The following is a 23,161-nucleotide window of genomic DNA, read 5'->3' as shown; positions in this document are numbered from 1 at the left end:
CGAGGATTTCTTATTCTTACTAGAATAAATTTGAGAGTATTGCAATCGAACAGAAATTCAATCACCTTTATGTTTTTTGTGCTTCTCAAATTCAAATAGTTTTTGGAATCAAAAACTATGTTCTAACTCTTTTGATCTTCGTCTTCTTATTATTTTGCACGTAAATCGAATAAAAAAAAAAGTCATTTGAAATGTAAGCTTCTAGCAAGGGTTGCAAGATAAGTTAGGAACAAATTTCTGCTGCCGAATTGTATTTTGTTTTCCCCGCCTATCTCTCCCTCTGAGTATTTCTAGTTACTACGCCAACAAATTCTGAGCAGAATATAGGATAGATGTACCAGTTATGGCTATACGTTCCTGTTATGGTGTGTTCCAATTATGGCCAATGGGAATTCCATAGACCATAACTGGAACACACCATAATAGAAACGTATGGCCATAACTGGCACACCTACCCTAGAGGAAATTTAAGTGCTACAAACAGATAAATTGATCAAAATAAAATCATTTTATTTACAATTCATTCACTTGAAAACAAATCACTTTTTTGAAAATTCACTGGTCAAGTTCTACCCTTGAGTTTAACCACTCGCCGCAGACGATCGATGAACGAGGCCCGCAGGTCTTCTAGTATTTTATCCCACATCTTCATGTTTTTTAGAGCAGACTTTGGCCTCCAACATACTCTAGACAGCGAAGTCCATAGGGTTGTTCAGGTCCGGCGATCTCGCCGACCACTTCGAGAAAAATGTTCCGCAATCCAGAGTTGGGTGTTCTTCACTTTGTGAGCTGGCGCCGAGTCCTGTTGGAAAACCCAATCCCTGTAACCCAAATTAACGACGTGCCCACAGTTCGACGACGTTCTGTAGAACTAGTTCCCGATATGGATTTTGGTTGATCTTCACTCCTTCAAGGACAAAAACCAGCAGAGTCGGGTCATCAGGGGTGACTCCGACCCAAACCATCACCGAAGCTGGTTTCGTCAGCCCCTTCGGCATGGGTTCGTAATCTTTCTGGCAACCAAACTCTGTCGTTCTGCTTATTCACGAACTGCTGTACGATGAAGAGTTTCTTTCATCGGTAAACATGATATTCTCCAACTTTCCTTCCGCGTCCCTCCCCAGGTAACAATTTGATGCTTAACAAGTGTTGTTTAATCGATTTTCAGCCTTAGATTGAATAATTGCTGTACATAGACCACGTTACCCTTTGTTCAGCTTTTAAACATCCAAATCTGGTGATTTTAATCAGCCAAAAGCTGAACAGTAATGTACATTATAAGCTTTTTAAGGCATTACATAACAGTCTTTTTCCAACCCTTGTTCAGCCTTCTAGTTTTATTTCAAAAATAATAATGAAGACCGCTTCATATCTTATGCATTTATATGGAAACTGCTTTAAATTGTTGCTGACTAATTGAATTTACATATTTATGTTGTTAATATAAGTTTAAAATTACCTTTGGATTATGGGATTCGAACCGGCAGTCGCTGAATCACAGGCGTCAACCATACCTACTGGACCATTTAAGCATATGTGTGGCAAAAGGTATGACCATTAACTTGAAGCACGTCAAATTTAAGTTGAATAACAGCAACCGGAAGAGTATTATACAGCAATGCAGAATTGTAAACAACAACTAATATTTTTGAAATGCGGTCTGAAACTTCAGTGCAATATAACAGACAAAACACAGGAATACAAATGTATACTTGTCGCAGCCCACATCTACCAGCTATCCCTAAAAATCTCTTTTCCTTGTCTCTACTGCTGCCACTGCTTGTAATTAGAAAGGTAGGCAGTGAATTTAGAAGAACTAAAATGTCGGACATGCAATGAGGGACACAGACACTGACGACATTTAACAAATCAAGCTATCAAAATATGTGTAACGCATCGCTGATTTGTGGAGAATTGTGTTAAGCTTAAATAAGGCTTGTTCAATATTTAGATCAGCTAACTTATTGAGGTTGGATTATGGGGGTACAATTCGCTTCATGCACTACTAATCAACTATATATTCAGCCTGATGTTAATCAGCTTTTTACACCTTAAATCAACCAATAATCAGCTTCTGTTCTCAATGTTCAGCTTGAATTGTTACTTGGGTCTTCAGCTCTTTTTACCCGTTCTTGTTTCTGCCTCACCGAAAGGTTTTGAACCTTCTGGATCTTGTTGGGCTTGGTGTGAAGTTTATCTTTCAGGATCCGACTTCGATCCGATACGTCGAAATCATCCGCCAATTTAGTGGCACTACGTCGAGGATTTCTCTTAAGGCGCCTCTTGACGATCTTCACCATGGCAGGTGTCACCACAGTAGCTCGGTGGTACTTCCGGTCTCCAGGTATCTTTTGATTGTACGGTGCTCAAAACTGCACACACGCAAATCGGACAGCTCACGAACTATGTCCTTCTGCCGTTTCCCAGTTTGGAACAAGGTAACCACAGCACTACGTTTCTGTTCGAGATCCATTTTTCCGGATAACACACGATTACAAGAGTAACACATAAATCCACTGACAGCCAAGACACTATGTAAACAAAGCGACCGAGGGGTCGTCCAATACAGTTTCGTGTGCAACGTAATAAGCATCTTTTCGCACGAACACGTGACTACACTTTTGAAGCTCGTGGTGTACAAATACAGCTGGTTTGGGTCAGCAGGCTTCCATTTGCGCATAGTGAATTTCAGTTGCTTTGCAAATTCAGTGCGATCGTAATATTCGTCTGTTGATTCGAAATATTCTCCGGGTATGCGCAGCGTCTGGCCATAAACCAACTCTGCTACCGAGCATCCGAAATCGGTTCGATAAGCGCTTCATAATCCAAGTGTTGGATCCCAGCAATGGACGCGCAATCCAATCAAAGTAACCTTTGAATTAAATATTTGTCACCTGATGATTCATTCCGCATCAGACTTCCAATAAAGATAGACTTTTTACAACCACTCTAGATCATTTTATTCCGGAAGTACTGGACATAACACCAAGCATGATTACAGGGAGTTCAGCAGTCCAATGCTTTTAGCACACGAAAAGTCCAAATCCCAATTGAAGTTAACGCTGTTGTGAGTGGCTTGTGGTCGGTGAATATAATGGATTTCCTTCCTTCAAGTAGGTGACGGCAGTACTGTACTTTCATTTTCATCGCACCCGACACGGCGAATGAGAACATCCCAAATTTGAGTTTAGTTCACTCATAATCGCCAAAGGTGCAGGAACTCAGCTCATGGTTTCCTGTGGAAAACCTAAAAAATCTGCCGGAAAATGAGGAAATTGACGAAAATTTTATTCAGTCTCGGAGTAGTACCAATAGACTGAGTGAATCCACTCTTTATTTTTCTCAAGTTCGGGAATTTTTCCCTGGAAAATCCTGGGAAAACATGAGGCAAATTTACTCATCGCTGACTTCCTGCACTTTTGGCGATTATGAGTGAACTAAACTCAAATTTGGGTCGTTCTCATTCGCCGTGTACCAAACTTTGAGGCTGTGGTCCATTTGGTGAATTTTCACTTAAATTTGACACTTCGAAACTAAATTATAATGTTCGAAAATCCCTCTGTTGTTGATCGGCCAATTTTCGAGAAGGTGTGTGTCAAAATTGATTCCTTGTCTGTCAGATATAAGTCTGCTGGAATAGCAGGTTAATTTGGAAATTTTCCATCTGTCAAGTTTAAGTGAAAATTCGCCAAATGGAACACAGCCTGAGTATACCATGGCCCACTTAGAGCAACCGTAACGGTACGCTGCTAAACTCATTTTAGCAGCCCTCATCATAGCGCAGCTACCGTATCGGGGGTTGCCATACGAGTAACTAAAATAGCAGTCGGCTTCCCGGTGAGAAGCGCGTTACCAAATTTAGCAGCGCGATAGCAGCGCAAGAGAAAGGTTGCTATTCGTAGACATGTCAAAATGCTGACTACCGGTACGGACTACGGTGAGTAAATTGATAACCGCGATAGCAGCGACCGGTGTGGAGAAGAGTGACTAAACTAAAATGAGAGCGCTGTGCGCTGTTAAAATAGTCGCGCAAATGACAACGACCGTTACGGTTGCTCTTAGTAATGGAACAAACTCTTTTTTCGGCTGACAAATATATGATCTGACAGGGAATTTGCAGCGGCGGCAAGAAGACAGAGGTTTTCGTCACTGAGAAAATGCTGAAATCGGAGGTTTAAAAAACCGAATGTTTTCAGAAGCGAAGTCACATGATGGTTCGGTGACATTTTGGTTACAACGGTGCAATGACAACGGAGGCCAGTTTCTTCCGAAAACCCTCAATCCGCCCAATTGTCTCCAGTTCAGGCCCACTACCAGGCAATTATGAAGAGGAAACTGAAGGTAAAGGGTAAAGTCATCAAAACGGCAGCTCAGATGAAAAAATTGTGGGATAAAATCGCCAAAACAGTGGACGAGACCGTTGTGCGCCGCTTGGTGGGTCGTATTTAGTGAAAAGTTCGAGAATTCCTTCGAAACCGCGACGAATAATTTGTTTCGGATTTTTTTTTCTTAAAATATAAGGAATAGCATGCACTTGAGTGAAAACCGTTTTCAAATCCGAATTAGACCCAAATGATATATTTCTAGTAGTAACCATCGAATTAGTGAAGATCAAAGTATGTCAGCACTATATGTTAATAAATTATATAAATTAGTTCATCTTTCACATCACTATCAACCAGACGTGTTTCATCAGTTCAGTACCAACATTTCAAAGGGGTGTAATTGATTTTGTAAACAATGACTTTAGCCGTCGATTTCTCGCAAATAAAAACTCACTCCTCCAAATCAACAATGCTAGTTGTAGAGAAAACATTCCTCTACCTGTTGGTGCCATTGTTTACAAATACAATTACGCCCCTTTGAAATGTTGGCACGGAGTTGTCACATTAGGGCCCAGACAATTGCTAAGGAAACAGAAGTTTGGTGTGATTTTTTTTACAAACGCTAAGAAATTTTTTGAAGGAAATGAACGGAGGAGAAAGTAGCGGATCTCAAGCTGGTTCCACAGTCCAAGGTAATGGAGGTCGTTCACCGGGCAGTTCAGTATCGTTTCCGGTAAGGGAAATTTTACGCAATTTGGAGAACTACAGCTCCTGGTCTTTCGCGACCAAGATGATCCTGATCAAGGAACGGACATGGTGCGCAGTGAAGGACCAAGCGGAGAACAATCCGGCAGCAAGGGATGAGGTTTGCGAGGCTCTAACTACGGTGTGCCTGAGCCAGAGCTGGTAAATATCACGGCCGTCATTTGACGATGAGAAAACAGGTCCTCTCACTATCACGAGACGAAACTACCTATCATTAGCTTTCTTGTCATTTTTCAATGATCAAGCACTCATGAGAATAATTCTTATGTGGTTTTGACGTCAGCTTTTCTAGCTGATTTAGATGAATTTAAGCTAACAACCGTATGTAATCGGTAGAGTGAATAAATTATTAAGATTTCCTCGGTACAAGTAACTTTAATAGCATTAAATGAGCTAGTAATTACGATGATCACAACACTGTCACGTTCTGTCATGACAAAAAATTCGATGAGATTTTGAAGAAAATCATCGTTTTCTCATCCAATGATAGTGACAGAAGTATCTCTGTAAATATCACGTGAGATCTTTCATTGAAAATGACATTTGCCAGCCCCTGGCCTGAGCATCGATTCCAAGATCTACGGACTAGTATGGAATGGCAAAACAGCAAAAGAAGCTTGGGACACCCTACGAAATACCTACGAACACAGTGGATCCACAAGGAAGATCGGCCTGTTGAGATGGCTTACGGGAATTCGATTAGTTGGCGCTAAACGTGAAGAAGAAGTCATATGCCAAACGATACAGGAGTGCTACGTGAACGAGCTTTTCACAACGAGAAACCAGCTTTCGGAGGTAGGATTTTAAGTGGACGATAGTTGGTTGGCGAGTCTGCTGATGAAGGGCCTACCGAAGCAGGTGATGATACTGTTAGAGTATCCGAATTGAAGCAACCAGTGATTCCCTGTTCTAGTATATAAGTGATACCTGTAATAAAGAAAATTTAGTCTTCAGAGGACTGGAGATCTGGGCAAAAAACGTGAAATGGCTGATCTGAACAGACAGATTGCTTCCAGAATGGACTCACTCCGAAATGAAAGTTTCGGGCGTGTTGTCCAGAATCTGGACGACCGCTCCAGACCATTCTGGAAGGTAGCCAAGGTCCTGAAAACTCATCCCAAACCCATTCCACCTCTCAAAGTCGAAAATGATGACGATCGGCTTTTAATCACCCCACAGGAGAAAGCAAATGCGATCGGCGAGCATGTCGCTTCATCGCATTTGCTTGGCTCGAATATCCAAAGTCCGCTCGAAGATCAGGTTGCGCAATGCGTTCAAAACCTAGATGCCTCCCCTTGTGTCGTGCCTCCGGCGGATATGATTACAGTACAACAAATTTGCTCAGCGCTGAAATGCACCAAGAACATGAAGGCCCCCGGGTTTGACGGTATATTCAACTTGATCTTGAAGAGACTCAGCATGAAAGTGCAGTCTCTTCTAACCGCTATCTTCAACAGATGCTTGGCACTGCACTACTTTCCAAGTATCTGGAAGACAGCGAAAATCATACCTATCCGCAAACCCGGGAAGGACCCAACGCTAGCTTCAAGCTACAGACCAATCAGCCTCCTTTCAGCGCTGAGCAAATTGTTCGAGAAACTCATTCTCAATCGTTTGCTCAAGTTTGTCGAGGAAAATAACATTCTCCTTCCGGAACAGTTTGGATTCAGAAAGGGGCACTCCACCAATCATCAGCTAGTACGGGTGATGAATAACATCCGAAGTAACAAAGCTGTATCCAAGTCCACAGCCATGGCCTTGTTAGACGTTGAAAAGGCGTTTGACAATGTTTGGCATGATGGACTTGTGTACAAGCTTTGTAACTTCAACTTCCCATTACATCTGGTTAAAATCACCCGTAACTACCTTCAGCAAAGGTCGTTTAAGGTATCGTTGAATGGTTGTCTTTCCGACACGTTTTCCATCCCAGCAGGAGTTCCGCAAGGAAGTCTGCTGGGCCCCTTGCTTTACAGCATCTATACTTCCGACATTCCTCCCCTCGGTGACGGTTGCGTGTTCTTCCTGTTCGCAGATGATACCGCAATAGCCGTCAAAGGAAGGATGCCTCGCGAAATAACGAACAAACTTCAACGATGCCTTAACGCCTTTGCTGATTATGCCACCACGTGGAAAATCAAAATCAATGCCACCAAAACACAAGCGATCATGTTCCTCCATCGGCAATCGCCCAAACTGAAACCGGCTCCATCTTGTACTGTAATCATGGATGGCACAAGGGTTGAGTGGTCCGCCGAAGTAACCTATCTCGGGATGTTGTTCGATGACAAGCTCCTCTTCCGTCCGCATGTAGAGAAAACAGTAGTCAAGTGTTCTACCTTGGTTAGGTGTCTGTATCCGCTGATTTGCCGCAGATCTCGCCTCTCAAGGGTAAACAAACTGGCCGTCTACAAACAAATCATAGCACCTGCGATCCTCTACGCAGCTCCGGTGTGGGAATCATGTGCACAGACTCACAGGAACAAAATTCAGGTCGCACAAAATAGAGTGCTGAGGATGGTTCTTGATCGTCCTTTCGACACTAGAATAACAAATTTACATGAAGAGGCAGGCATTGCCAAAATAGATTCAAGAATTAACGAAATTAAGACTAAATTTGCAGAAAAATGTAATTTATCAGAACATGCTTTGATAAGCAATTTGTATATAGTAGGTTAGGTGTATATAGTAGCTGTAGGTTAGTTGTAGTTGTAAATAGTAGTTATAAGTAGTCTCCTTTTTCCAATTCAAATCAAACCAATCCCACCAAGGTGGTCATACTTTAAAATAGGCCTGATTGGACTAGAAACTGTAAATAATAATTAAAATCTCACTGTACTAAAGTTGAAAAGACGCATCTGTGTCACTTGAAAAATGCATACATGTAAACCACACAAACACAAGAAATAAAGATCATTTAACTAAACTAAAAAAAAGAAAATTTAGTCATTTGTCTACCGCTAAACCGTTCAGTCGAACTTCTTTGCCCTTCCGAATAGTCCAATAGGTTATGGGCCCAGGACAACCGTCGCATAGCAACGTTTGAATTTGTTTGAAGATTTTTTTTTCACTTCAGTGTGAAAATTCTGGAAGTTCCATGGAAGGCAACAAAGTGTCGGTTGTTAAACTGAACAATTCCAACTATTCGGTTTGGAAGTTCAAGGCGGAGATGCTGCTGACCAGGGAGGACCTGTGGCGGTACATCGAAGACGCGACTCCAGAACCGGTGACGGAAGGCTGGAAATCCGGTGACCGGAAGGCAAGAGCGACGATTGCACTGCTTGTCGAAGACCAACAACACATGCTGATTCGCGAAACGAAGAACGCCAAGGAAGCCTGGGAAAGCCTCAAGAAACACCACGAAAAAACATCCCTTTGTTCCAAGGTTGCGCTGCTGAAACGGATTTGCAACATATCATTCAACGACGGGGACGACATGCAGAATCATCTTTTCGAGCTGGAAGAGTTGTTCACGAAGCTGTCGTGCGCTGGACTGAACCTGGGTGAAGCGTTAATGGTCGCCCTCGTTCTTAGGAGCCTGCCTGATTCGTTCGATACGTTGACCACGGCCCTGGAAAGCCGGTCCGATGAGGAGCTGAAACTGGAGCTGGTGAAAGGGAAGCTGTTAGATGAAGTGGCGAAGAGACGAAGTCAAGGTTCTTCAAGTTCAGCGATGAAAGCAGGATTCCAGAAGAAGAAGAAGAAGCCGTTAACGTGCCATTTCTGCAAGAAACCTGGACACAAGCAATCGGAATGCAGGCTGTATGCGAAGGAATCGGTTGACGGTAAGGAAAAATCCCCGAAGGTGAAAAGCGTGCGCAGTGAAAACGAAACCGTTACGTTTGCTTTGGGAGTGCATGAGCAATCGGACCATGCGGAATGGATTGTGGATTCAGGTGCGTCCGCGCACATGTGCTGTGACTCCGATTTTTTCGAGGAAATCCAGAAGAGCCAAGTGAAAACCGTTACTCTGGCTGATGGAAAAGTTGCGAAGGTCGAAGGTGCTGGTAGCGGAAAAATTTCGTGTTACCATGGAGACGGAAAAACAACCGATGTGTCTCTAAGCAACGTGTTGTTTGTTCCAAGCTTGGAAATGAACCTGATGTCAGTGCCAAAGCTCACAGAGAAGGGAGCTGCTGTGATGTTCGACGCTGGAGGATGTCGTGTTCTTGTTGGTGGTACCGTGGTAATTGTCGCCGAGAAAACAAGTGGCCTTTATAAGGTGAAAACGACTTGTGAAGTTTCGATGGCTGTGAACGACCACCACGAAGTTGATTGTCAGCACGTCTGGCACCGAAGATTTGGACATCGGGATCCTGAAGCTCTAAGCGTGATGCTGAAAAAGAATCTGGTGACCGGCTTGAAGGTGTACAACTGCGGAGTCAAGCAAGGATGCGAATGTTGTCAGCGAGCGAAGCTATGCAGAAAGTCATTCCCTAAATCGGTCGAACGCAAATCTCGTGCAATGCTGGACATTGTGCACACAGACGTTTGTGGCCCGATCGACAATGCATCAGTGTCTGGTTATCGGTACTTCATGACCATCATTGATGACTACAGTCGATTCTGTGTGCTGTATCTGCTGCGGAAGAAGGAGGAGGTTCCAGAGAAGCTGAAGGAATATGTGGCATACGTGAAAACCCAGTTCGGACGAAAGCCGAAAGCCATCCGATCCGACCAGGGTGGTGAGTACACCGGAAACGAGCTGATGAAATTCTACAAGCAAGAAGGAATCAAGCCACAGTTTACCGCCAGCTACTCTTCCCAGCAAAATGGAGTCGCCGAGAGGAAGAACCGGTACCTGGTCGAGATGAGTCGCTGCATGTTATTCGATGCAAAGCTTCCGGAGTGCTACTGGGCAGAAGCCGTAAGTACTGCTGTCTATTTACAGAACAGGTTACCATCGAAGTCAATTCCCAAAACACCGTTCGAGCTTTGGACTGGAACAATGCCGGACGTAGCGCATTTGAAAGCATTTGGATGTGCTGCATTCGTTCACGTCCCCAAACAAAAGCGCAAGAAAATGAATCCGACAGCAAAGAAGCTAACGTTTGTTGGATATTCGTTGGACCATAAGGCGTATCGTTTTTTGGATCGATCTACAAGGAAAGTAATCGTCAGCCGCTACCAGTGGAAGAGGTGATTGAATTCGAATTCAGCAAACCAATCAACACTGATGTCAATCCAGTCGGTGAGATCGAGGAAGAAAATTCGAACGATGAGAGCTCAAGTATCTCGTCGGACGATTCAGAATACGATGACGAATCGGATGATGGAGATGCCACATTGATCGAGGACGACGACGATGAAACATGTCAAGTCAGGAGATCGAGCCGAACCACGAAAGGTATCCGACCAGCTCGATATAGTGAGACAGTCCAAGCAGCATCTAGTGGCGAACGAGAGCCACGAAACTACCGTGAAGCAATCAATGGGATCAATCGTGAGTATTGGATGGCAGCGATGGATGAGGAATTCCGGTCGTTGATGGAGAATGACACTTGGGAGATTGTTGATCTGCCCGAGAACCGCAAGCCCGTTGGATGCAAGTGGGTGTATAAGCAGAAGGAAGACACCACAAGAAACGTTGTCCGGTATAAAGCCAGGCTGGTTGCGCAAGGCTTTTCGATGAAGTTTTTGCACCTGTAGCTCGTCAAGTTACGTTTCGGACGTTATTGACCATCGCAGCAGAACGTAAGCTTCTGGTGAAGCACCTGGACATCAAGACGGCGTACTTGTATGGAGCTTTAAAAGAAGAGGTCTACATGAAGCAGCCGCCAGGATACGAAACCAAGGGTCCGAATGGAACGGGCGTGTGCCGGCTCAATCGCAGTCTATATGGGTTGAAACAAGCGGCAAGAGTATGGAATCGGACGATTGACGATGTCTTTAAGAAAGCTGGATTTTGTCAGTCGGTGGCAGATGCGTGCCTCTACGTCCGGACAACGAAGGGACAGAAATCGTTCATCCTCATCTATGTTGACGATATTCTTGTCGTGTGCCACAGCGAAATAGAGTTCCGTGAAGTAGTTCACGATTTGCAACGATGCTTCAAATTTACAGTCTTGGGCGACATTCAAGTGTTCCTTGGAATTCAGGTAACTAAATCCGCCAACGGTTACCGTTTAAATCAACAGGCATACATATTGAAACTTGCCGGCCAGTTTGGTCTCTCGGAAGCCAAGGGCTCGAAAATTCCAATGGATCCCGGATATCAGCAAAAGGAGGAGAATTCGGCGGAGCTACCAAAAGGCGACCTTTATCAAAGTCTGGTAGGAGGTTTGCTATATATCGCGGTAAACTCACGGCCGGATATTTCCATCAGCGCTTCAATTCTGGGACGGTCCGTTAGTAAACCGAGGACCAAGGATTGGATTGAAGCCAAAAGGGTGCTGCGGTACCTTGTCCACACACGAAATTTCGCGGTGCAGCTTGGATCATCGAACGCTGCATTGATGGTCTATTGCGATGCTGACTGGGCCGGGGACACCTGAGATAGAAAATCAACGTCTGGATTTCTAATCTTCCTCGGTAATGGCGTTGTGAGTTGGGCATCAAGAAAGCAGTCATGCGTGGCGCTTTCGTCCACTGAATCTGAATTCATCGCCCTGGCTGAGGCTTGTCAGGAAGTGCAATGGTTGCTGAAATTGCTGAAGGACCTAGGGAAGCAAATCAATCATCCCATCTGCATACGTGAGGACAATCAAAGCTGCATTCGGCAGGTAGAGAACGAGAAAGTGGATCAGCGATCGAAACACGTGGATACGAAGTACTGTTTCGTCAAGTATCTGAAGAACAAGAACATCATTAGTTTGCTGTACTGCCCCACAGAAGACATGTTGGCAGACATGATGACGAAGCCGTTAACCAGTGTGAAGTTGGATAAACTGCGAGAAGCGACAGGAATTCTAGCATTCGATGTCGAGGAGGAGTGTTAGAGTATCCGAATCGAAGCAACCAGTGATTCCCTGTTCTAGTATATAAGTGATACCTGTAATAAAGAAAATTTAGTCATTTGTCTACCGCTAAACCGTTCAGTCGAACTTCTTTGCCCTTCCGAATAGTCCAATAGATACTGGGATTGGAGAAATTGTCAAGGCAAAAATCCTGCAGGACGTGAAGGTAGGCACCAATGGTAAGTCAAGTGGCGGTGCGTTCTTCAGTAATTCAAAACCGGAGCAGAAATCGGTGGATATGTCAATGGTCAAGTGTTACCGGTGTAAGAAGCAAGGACACTATGCGTCACAGAGAAAGCCTAGTGAGAAAAAGGAAGTCCGAGGTGAAGCCATGCATTCAACGCAGTGCAGTCGACAAAGGACGATGTCGATTGGATTTTCGATTCCGGTGCAACAACGCATCTGTGCCGGAACAAAGGGGTTTTTGAGGAAAGCAGAGAGTATGTCGGCCAACATCAATGTCGTAAACAGCATTGAAGCCGCCGTCATTGCCAAGAGTGTCGTCAATCTGGAAGCAGATATCGGAGGTACGTCTTGTGAAATTACCATGAGTAATGTGCTATGCGTTCCAGATTTAGCATTGAATTTACTGTCTATAAGCAAGATGTGCCAGAGTGAACATCAGGTTATCGTTGATGCAGAATCGTGCAAGGTCATTAGGGAAGGTCCATTAATTATGTCACTGAAATTAATCAAGAACCCATCAGTCCATGTAGTACGAGAGGAAAACAGTTTTCAATTGTGGCATCGACGATTGGGGCATCTTTCGGCAGACGGCATGAAGCGGCTCAGAATTATGGTAACGGGAATGAAATTCGAAACTTTTTTGAAATGCGTTCCGTGCATACAAGACAAGCATCACCGACAACCGTTCAAGGCGAAAGGACACCGGGCTAGTCAGTTGTTCGAGTTGATCCATTCTGATCTTTGTGGACCAATGAAGACAGCATCGTTAGGAGAAGGCCGATACATCCTAACGTTTATCGATGATGCTGGCAGGACGGTGTATACTTATTTTCTGAAATCAAAGACGGATGTTTTAGAAGCTTTTGAAGTTGTATGCTGAGAACCAGACAGGTGAGCGAATAAAGCGAATTAGAACGGACAACGGCAAGGAGTACGTTAATCGTGCGATGCGAAGGTACTTTTGTCACGCTGGAATCCACCATGAAACTACGGCTCCGTATAATCCGGAGCAGAACGGGTTGGCAGAGCGGATGAACCGGACGCGCCAGAAGCATGTTGTTCGATGCCGAGCTTGAAAAGCGATTCTGGGCAGAAGCAGTAGCCACGCCATTAATCGTTCACCGACCAAGGGTCTACCAGTGACTCCCGAGGAAAAGTTCACACGTAAACTGCCCATAATCGCATATCAGTACCATATTTGCTTGATTTCCTATCCATATGGGACTGATATGCGATGAGGGGTAATAAACGTCTAGACTTATCCCACCTACGTGTTTTTGGAAGCAACGGTGCATGTTTCCAAGGAAAAGTGACGGAAATGGGATCCAAAGTCAGAACGATGCATCTTCATAGGCTAAAGTGTAAATTCAAAAGCGTACAGACTTTACAACTTCAAGACACAGGACATAGCAGTTAGTCGTGATGTCATATTCTTGGATGAAGAAAAAGTTACTTCAAGCGAAGCAGATCCCTCGATGCGAGAGACACCCTTTGGAATGGTTGTGCAAAACAAAATGAAGGCTACAAATGACCAAGTCGTAGATGGTAAAGAAAACAAACTGCAAGCAGACGATGCCGCTGATGACAGTGATTCGGAAATTGACGAATTTAGTGACGCCGATGATATGCTGGTCGATCATGATCTTCAACCTGCTGCGCTCCCTCCACAAACAGAGGACCCACAACAGTTGGTAAGGCGCAGTGCGAGGGAGCGCGTAACTCCAGGCAAGTACCAAGATTTTCATTTGGGTCTCAGTATTCTTCCTCATGATACTCCACACACACAAACTTCACAGTTATGCGATGTATCAGGCGATGTCGAGCCACAGACGTTCCAGGAAGCAGTTTCTTGCAAGGAAAACGATTGCTGGAAAAATGCCATGGTTGCGGAATATCAAGCGTTGTTGAAGAATCAGACCTGGGAGCTCACCGATTTGCTAGTTGGGAGGAAAGCACTTCGCTGCAAATGAGTGTATAAGCTGAAGACAAATCCCGACGGATCCATAGAGCTTTATAAAGCCCGCTTGGTTATCAAAGGCTATTCCCAGGTCAATGGTGTCGACTACGAAGAGACCTACTCGCCTGTGGTTCGGTATGCTACCATTCGTTATCTGATGTCACAACCAGAAGCTGACTAAACAGATGAGTCCAAGCACCAAAGATGAACGGGAGCAAATGCAGAGAGTTCAATTTCGAGTGTTGGTATGAGGTTTATAGTTCCTAGCGCAATGCACGCGCCCGGACATTAGTTTTGCCGTTAATGTAGTCAACCATTTCTGTAGTGATCCGGAGAAACCACACTGAACAACGGCGAAGCGCATTTTGCGGTACCTTAAAGGCACTAAGGTTTAGCTGGCTTTAGAGATGCGGATTAGGAAAACGACATCGAAACATGGTCCATTATTGGTTACGTTTTTATGAAGTCAGGTGGACCAATTTCATGGAATTGCCGAAGACAATCCACAGTAGCCTTGTGAACAACGGAAGCAGAATACATGGCAGGACTACGACAGGAGTTATCCGGCGTTTCTGAGAAGGTCACGATCTATTGTGACAATAAGAGTGCGATGCATCCAGCTGAAAGAGAGGTTGGTTACTCACCACGCAGCAAGCATATTGATATTCGTCATCCCTTCGTTTGGTGAGAAAATTGAGGAGAACATGATCGGTTTGCAGCACGTGGCCAGTCAACAGCAAGTGGCGGATCTTCTAACCAAGGCGATTGCGGCTCCCAAATTCGAAACCGAAAGACGTGCTATTGGAGCTAAAAGCATTCTCGGTTAAGGGGGATGTTGGCATAGTAACCATCGAATTAGTGATGATAAAAGTATGTCAGCACTAGGCATGGAAAATCATTTACATTCATTTCATACATTCATTTGCCTCTATCTGTTTTTCATCGACAGCATTCCGCAAAATGATGCCATGGGGTGATAACTGATGTGTAAGAGCTTTTGTAGGTTTTGTTATTAGCTACACTGCCGCTATTCGCATGTCCGTCCCATAGCGAAAATCAGCAAGCCGAGAAAATCGCGTTTTATGTTTGCTTCGTACCATTGCTTCTTATGTGATGGGACAACCAATTTGACTGGCTTTTCAAACTTTTTCAGAACAAAGTTGTTGAGTTCATCCAGTATTGTAAAAATATGGGTGATTATCTACCATTTGCCTTGAAAAACTCAGTTTTGCAAAAAACGACTATGGGACCGACATGCGAAGAGCGGCAGTACAACTCTTGTTGAAAACTCAAATCTGTATTTCTTATGCATAACGAACTAGAGCGGTCAGAACTTGTTACTGTTTTTCAGTGAATGTAAAATACATTCACTGAAAAACAGTAGTGGCTCCTGTTCGCTCTGGTTCATCATGCATCAGAGCTACGAATTTGACTTTTTAACAAAAGTTGTAGCTAATAACAAAACCTACAAAAACTACATACATTATTTTGCGGAATGCTGTTAATGAAAAAAGTTAGAGGCAAATGAATGCATGAAATGAATGCAAATGATTTTCCATGCCTGGTCAGCACTATATGTTAATTAAATAAATTAGTTCATCACCACTATCAACCAGACGTATTTCATCAATTGTCCCATAGAATTCGTTTGGAGTAGTTTCGTGAATTCCTTGAAATGATCCTCAGAATTCCCTAGGAACTCTCCTTTGAGTTCTCTAAAGATGATTACAGGAACAACCTTGAAATTCTCCATAGTATTCTTTCGAAATTAACCTCAAAGCTTCGCTGGCAATTTTCTTGAAACGTTACGTTTCTCACAACTTCTTTGCAATACTGATAAGAGTGCTTTTGGATTTATCCTCAGAATGAATTATTTTCAGAATTCCCTTTGAATTCTCCTTCTTCACTTGGTTTTCATTTAGACTGAACGTGGTCGGCACCATTGTTGACAGCATAAAGCAAAAAAAACCTTTAAAAAAAGTTCCTACCTTTTTCGTAAGCCAGATCGACTCCAACATCGAGAGGAACCGTTCCTGCTCTGAACCAGTGGAAAAGAACACCACCAGATCGTCCGAGTTCTCTCGCACCTCCTGGCACTCGAATTCCTGTGGAGCAAACCGGTCTGTCAGTGACGCACTTCGTTTCCCGGAGAGAACAAAACCTACCAGAATGCACCACCAGCTGGACGACACTGCCGGAATCTTGACGGCCGTCATCTCGTCAATGCTCGCACAGGTCAGCACCTCCACGCCGGAATTCTTGCCGTAGAAGCTACTCATGTTGGTGTGACTTCGTTCGTCACCCAGCATCATGCCTTCCACCGACGATCGCCGCCGATGGCTGCTTCGGGTGGGTGAATTATGGTGACTAGTTCCACCTCCCTGCAGCAACATGGCGTTTTTGGTCGGAGTGCTGGTGGTTGAATTTGAGCGGCGGTCGCTGTTGAAACGGGTCGGAGTACTTCCCGTCGAACGGATTGAACTTATCTGTTGGGTGGGATTGAAAGAGATCAGAATTTAGGAATACAGAAATGATCATGGCTTCGAGCAAGATGGACGCACCTCGCTACAAGTGTCCAGCATGTTGGAATTGCTTAGTTTTCTCTGTTGTTGACTAGACGGTTGTTGAGCATTTGGATTGACGTTTTCCTTGGCTGGGGATACCATGATGCTGGAATTCGCGCTTGATGAAACGTTGTTTCTCCGCAGAGGTGCACTGAAGTCTTCTCGGAGCGTTAGCAGGTGATTCGAGGTCATGATCAGCGTACAGCCCAGAGTCTTCCGACGTTCCTGCAGTTCGAAGAGCTGTTTCGAAGAAGCAATCTGATTTTAATGGAATGGTTATAGGCTACATATTCCGGGCAAGCATCTTACCCCACTAGCAGCTTGCACAAGTGCCTGCAGCCAATCGGACGCTACGTACTCATCGGGAGCTGCCAGCTGCAAGGCTCCGGTTCTCAGCAGTAGCTCGAAGCAGTACGGTCTACCTGAGTTGAGCGATCGTCGAGCCCCTTGGCACTCGGCCAAGGTGACGGCCCAAGTGGGCAGCTTCTGAGTTGCATCCGCAAAAAGATAGAGAACTCCGGCTCTGAAAACAAGCAAATAGTTACCACTGGCATCCTGCTGCTGTGAAATCAAAACTCTTACTTCAGTAAAAAGTACCCTGCGGCCCACTGGTCAACGAATCCAGCATGCGACATTCTTCGATGCATCAAGGGACCTTTTATGTGCGGTCCCAGGGGTTCTTCTTCGCTGCCCAGTGTCCCGGCAGGAACATTCACCACTGCGTAGTACTTCCACTTGTCATCTCTACTGACGTTTGAATTATCCCTCACAAAGGCCTGCAGCGGAGCCAGATGGTCCAAGGTTAGCTGCCCAACCGCTGGCAATACCGATCCACCTCTTCGGGCACAGAGCTCCAAGCTGGCAACCAATCCATCCGCCGGGTAGGGGCCACCAGCCAGAAGAACCTGTTGCATATCTCGCGCCGAATTGCTCAACAGCACCGTATTCCCGTACGGTCCCACCAATATCACATCCAATTCCGAGTAAGGAAGCACAAACTTATTGCATAATCTATTCCTAACCTGGTCCGTCACGTATAGCGTCTTGTCGGTCAGAAAGACCAATACAGGTGTCATGTAACCCTCACGGCTGTACCCATTGTAAAGCTTGAAAACCTTCATCAGCGCCTCGTTCTCGTTTCGGAAAATGTGCAACCGATTGCCATTGAAAATCTCCACTGGAATTTCCCCAACCCCAACGCCACCCCCGTCGAACTTGATCTCCCCCAGTGTCAGCCCATAGCCGCCATCCGCCACGTGTGAATCATTCAACTGAATGCGATCCAGCTGGCAAGCCGAGGAACTCAGTTCAATTTCCATCGCAATTTCCGCATTCAGATCTTCAATCAACGAATGATTTAACAATTTAACCCCCTTCGGAACTAGATTATCGAAAAGCTTCTTCTCCGTGCTCAGCTTCGATTGGAAGAAGCTGTTCTGCTTGATGGTAGCCTCCAAGATCTTTTTCTGAGTCACATTCCGCAGGAATCGATTGATGAGGGAACTCTTCGAAGTGGACGTCGAGCTGGCCGATGTGGTCATGGGATTGTACCGTCTGACGAGAGGCGGTACAAAGGAAACCTTTTCCGGTAGTAATTCCACATCCGGCTGCGGAATCGGCGTGCTGCTGCTGGAGGGGTAGTCCAGAATCACGATATCGTTGCTGTCCTTGTCGGTGTCGGTGGTGGCCGTAGTGGTCACGGTGAGAATGTCGTCGAATTCTTCGGACATGAGCTGACGATCGATGTTCAGATGTCGAGCCGGCGGGCATCCGCCGAGATTGAACAGGTCCGGACCCATGCGGACGCGCGATTCCAGTCGGGTGGTGAGAGATTTTTTGCGCAACGGAGACGACAGGTGGCGATTTTTGCCGACGGAGCCTCGTGGCGAGCTGAGATTGCTGCTGTACGGCTGTTGATCGCGGACGATGACTGGAAAAGAAATTGGTGCTTCAGTTGAAAATTTCAACGATCTGGGGATTTTTTTAACTATAGGGCAAAATGGGTCGAGGGGTTTCAGAATTTTATGTTTTTTGCCCACAGGTTATATAAACGAAAAAGATTTTTTTCAGTTTCATTATTTGCTAATGATATCCGGGAAAATCCGAAAATTTTAACTAAAATTTTCCGGGAAAATTAACGCCCTTGAATTTTTTAATTTTTTTTTTAATTTGCATAACCATAAACTCAAATTGTGGGCAAAATTCTATAAAATCCTGAGACCCTTCGGTGCAAGCCGACAATCCCGTTCTATGACAAATCTCTCACTCACCTCCCTTCTGCTGTTCCCTACTGTCCGACTGCATCGACGAACTGTGGTCGCTTCCACACGATGAAATGGTACTGCTCTCCATTCGAGTCTGCTGCTGCACGGCTTTCTTCGTGTCTTCGAGCACGACGCCATCCAGCTCATCTCTGGATGACTTTCTCGATTCCACCGTTTGCTGGACATCTTCAACCACTTCCAATCCATCCCCACCGCTGCGAGGGGCTGGCGCTATTGCTAATGGAGGCGGAGCCACTGCAGCCGACGGCGTCGATGCATTCGAACCGATCACGTTCATCTTCTGGAAAATGTTCGATAGCTTTTTCTTGATTTGCGTCTTGCCAATGAACGAACCGCCCGTCAATTCGCCAATGGGAAGCTCCTTAGGGGTGCTTCCTTCGTTACCGGCACCCTCACCGTCGCCGATCATTGGTTTGCCTTCGGCGTCCTCATAGCAATACGACACGCCGGTGTGCTCAAACACCGTACTCTCCCCGTTGATGATGTACTTGTTGCGGTACGGAGCCTTCGCCGGTTGAACGTCCAGCTCAGCGTCCAATGGCAACTCTTCGGGTTCGTTTAGGACGGCTTGCTGCTGCTGCTTTTCTTTTTCATCTTCGACGCTGTTCTTCCGACTGGGAGCGTATAAATCTTCGTCGTTCTTCCGACGCAGCTGCTCGTCCACGTTGTGAACGTACTTCTTCTGACCGTTCAGCTTGTTGCCACCGAAACCGCCGTCCAGGCTCTTGGAGAGGAAATTCTTCGGCTTCTGAACTACGGTGAAATCGTCGATCGTGGAATCATTGGTTTCCGGAATGCACTCCTTAACTGTTGAGAGGTCTTCCGATCCTTCCGGGACGCCACGTTCGGGTAGTGAAATCCCGAAGATGTCTTTCAGCGAGCCGAAAATCATCTTACTATTGTCGATCACCGACAAATGATGGACGTTGAATTTTTTGACCTTCTTCGTCAGATCGTACTCCGGAACGACGACGTTTGTGTACATCATGTTCCGTTTGGTTTTCTTCAGGCAGCTGCTCTTCGGTTTCTTCTCCTTGCTCCAAACCGACTTGACGACCCGCTCGCCTCCCCCTCCAACACTGTTTCCATTGAACTCGTCCAGATGTTCGATATTCGGTTCACTGTAGTAGCAATTGTCGGAAATGATATTGTTGTTATTGTTGCTCTGGCCGATGCATTCGCAGCTGTTGGATTTGCCTTGCTGTTTGTAGTTCGAAGCTCCTTCGTTGCTGCTTCCCGAGTCCAGGCTGGAGTTCGAGTCCGAGCAACTGCACTTGTAGAATTCATTGCCATCTTTAGCCCCGCGCTTTGACTGGGCGCGCTTCTCCGGTGGCCCATACTCGAAGATGCCCGAATTGTCGTACTTGACGTAGTTCTTCTGGTCTTCGATGTTCTCGAAGACATCTACTAAAAACGAAATATGTGGGTAAGTGCTCTATCTGACTGATACACCCGCTAACGACTCACCTGTTTTCCCATAATCCAGCACTTCCGAGCACGCATTTCTATACACATACTGCCGATTATCTCCGGCCTCTTCATCCCCATAGTCAAACCCATCGTCATCGTACTCCGAACACCAGGAGTACCGGCCCTTCACACCAACATGCTGCTTATTCTTATTCGCACCCGTTTTGTACGTGATAAATCCATGCTCAATGTGAATGTTGTCCGTCTTAGTGTTCTTCAGTATATCCTCGTGGAAAGAAACCCGCTTCTTCGGGGTTTTGCTAGCAGTTGACGCTGTCTTCTTCACCCTTCTCCTATATACAATATTCTCCGCATCGAACGTCGAACAAGTGCTCGAAATCATCTCGTCCGGAATCTGACTGCTGGTCAGCGCTTGTTCCACTTCTGCCCCACCTCCGACGACCCCATCGTTCTTCTGGATATCGATTTCCACAAATCTACCAATCTCCTCCTTCACCGGACTCTCCAGTTCCGCCTTTTCATTGTTGTTGTTGTTGTTGTTTTGCAAATTCGTAGCCTCGAACTCGAATCCACCCGCGCTGGAGATCATAGATTCGTTCAGTCCACTCGACTCCGAATCCAGCAACTGCACGCCGGAATCGCTCGGAGTCGTATCGTCCAGAATGCTCGCTATACTGCTCGTCATGGCCGCTGCTATCGGCCCGTCCACCAGCTTATCATCGATCTTATCGCAACTACCCGCGGGATTATTATTATTGTTATTACCAACTCCCCGGAGCACCTCCGGATTTTCTACAATGAAAATTCCAATTATAGCATTTTACGCAGTTATCTCATCAGCGAAGCTGATTCATTTAAAACAAATCCCTTGCACTCATATCAAACTATTCGTATTACTCACCTAGTTTCAGCGCGATAACTTCCATCGTTTCGAAACACTTCAGTCAAGTCGCAAAATAACCCACAGGATATTTTTTTCGTCTTCAAGAAACCCCCCCTGAGTGCTAACCGAAGAGCCTATCGATTTTTCCTTTGTCGCCTGTGCTAGCAGGAAACAGCAGCTGCTGCTGCTGCTGAAGGACTCCCTTCTCTTCTATTTTATTTTTCTTCCGATTTCGCTCACATTACCACCCAATTCCGGCGCACGGAAAACATTTTCCACACTGAACTGTACTGAGCACCGCGCGATGGAACTATTTTCGGACCGATTCGGTGGTGAAAATTGCGACTTTTATCACTTTTCTCTACGAGAAGCTGAAGCACCCACTGCAACAAGGACGACGACGGCAGGCCATTTTTGTTTCGATTTTTCTCCAGGAAAAGGAAAAAATGATGCAAAGTCTTGACAGTTTTGATTCGCCGCAGGGCTGCGCTGGAAAATTTAGCACAAGCAGGTCATCCATATACTACGTAAAGTTTTGCTCTACACGGCCATTGAATCTTTTTAAACTTGAGATCCCTCGTAAAAAAAATCTAATAAAATTACAATGATTATCATTGCCATTGTAACCATGATATTTACTGTTAAAACATTAGACATTTTTGTCGATGTGTGTGTGTATGTGTGTATTCAATCTAACCCCCACTGGCCGGCAGTGGTATCAACAATCAATACGAAACTAACGATTTTAAATTGGCTCACTACCTGACTAGCCTATTGGTCCCAAGAAAACGATTACCGTACCCCATTCTAGTACCCCAGAAGGTCCCGAAGAAACGAGCTCAACTTTTTGGCTCAGCTCTGGTACTATCTTCGGTCCCAAGCTAATCGATTCACCCCTCGAAACATAGGAAACTCCACTAACCCCTCATTTTATCTGTCAAACTTTCATAGCGAATCAAAACAAACATAGTGTTGTACTAGAATTTTGACTAGAATGGGATACGTTAATCGTTTGCTTGGGACCAATAGGCTAGTCAAGTAGTGAGCCAATTTAAAATCGTTAGTTTCGAATTGATTGTTGATATTACCATAGAGGTAACTCTAAGACCATTGGGTCCCGAAGAAAATCATTATTATTTTTGGCTCACTCAGTACCAGAACAACGGTCCCAAGCAGTCCCAAGCTAATTTAAAATCGTTAGTTTCGTATTGATTGTTGATATTACTGCCATGATAACGATTGACGTCAAGAATGCGTTCAACAGCGCCAGCTGGGAGGCCATCGCCGAAGCGCTGCATAGAATGAGGATCCCTGATTACCTGTGCAGGATTCTAAGGAGTTACTTCCAGAACCGGGTTCTGGTCCACGAGACAGACATGTGTCAGAGATCACAGTGGGAGTTCCACAAAGCACCATCCTTGCTCCAACGCTCTTGAACGGGATGTACAACAGCGTGCTAACGCTGAAGCTGCCCAAACAAGTTGAGATCGTTGGCTTTGCGGACGACGTCGTCTTACAGTAACAGGCAAGACGCTGGAAGAAATGGAAATGTTGGCGACAGAGGCGATCGACAAAATTTCAAACTGGATGCATGGAGCTAAGCTGCAGATAGAAAACAAAAAAATAGAAGTGCTTTGGTTAGTAACTTTAAAGCAGTGCAGTGAACAGAAATCACCGTTGGGAAGCACGTCATACACAGCAAAAAAAATGTATTATCGATCAACGTAATTCAAGCTGATGTATGAAATAATGATGTAATATCAAAAGGCAGATACAATATTACATCAATGGATGTAATTTTGTTCGCAAAAT

At 45.2% G+C, this 23,161-nt stretch overlaps 2 protein-coding genes and 1 pseudogene across 2 annotated transcripts in view; all 3 read right to left on the bottom strand.

The window, feature by feature from the left end:
- Positions 1 to 6,924, bottom strand: part of LOC135710127 (uncharacterized) — a 161,287-nt gene extending 154,363 nt beyond the window's left edge. The window contains exon 1 of the mRNA XM_065232615.1: positions 6,915 to 6,924. The gene's annotated coding sequence lies outside the window, so the exon portion shown is untranslated. The remainder of the gene's footprint in view (positions 1 to 6,914) is intronic.
- Positions 1 to 21,747, bottom strand: part of LOC135710160 (uncharacterized) — a 28,633-nt gene extending 6,886 nt beyond the window's left edge. Inside the window, exons 1-8 of the mRNA XM_065232673.1 lie at positions 21,368 to 21,747; positions 20,503 to 21,258; positions 19,021 to 20,439; positions 17,333 to 18,680; positions 17,060 to 17,273; positions 16,748 to 16,990; positions 16,352 to 16,672; positions 16,175 to 16,291 (exon numbers count right to left, since the gene is read on the bottom strand). Coding sequence (XP_065088745.1) covers positions 16,175 to 16,291; positions 16,352 to 16,672; positions 16,748 to 16,990; positions 17,060 to 17,273; positions 17,333 to 18,680; positions 19,021 to 20,439; positions 20,503 to 21,258; positions 21,368 to 21,392 — 4,443 coding nt within the window. The 5' untranslated portion in view covers positions 21,393 to 21,747. The remainder of the gene's footprint in view (positions 1 to 16,174; positions 16,292 to 16,351; positions 16,673 to 16,747; positions 16,991 to 17,059; positions 17,274 to 17,332; positions 18,681 to 19,020; positions 20,440 to 20,502; positions 21,259 to 21,367) is intronic.
- LOC135710005 (uncharacterized) lies at positions 802 to 2,316 on the bottom strand (annotated as a pseudogene).
- Positions 21,748 to 23,161: the final 1,414 nt, after the last annotated feature.

This window comes from Ochlerotatus camptorhynchus, unplaced genomic scaffold (assembly GCF_037179485.1).
Source record: "Ochlerotatus camptorhynchus isolate MF236.1 unplaced genomic scaffold, CSIRO-AGI_Acam_v1.1 ptg000370l, whole genome shotgun sequence".
Lineage (NCBI taxonomy): Eukaryota > Metazoa > Arthropoda > Insecta > Diptera > Culicidae > Ochlerotatus > Ochlerotatus camptorhynchus.
Note: the sequence above shows the minus strand (reverse complement) of the source record. Positions and strands in the feature narration are given on the sequence as shown.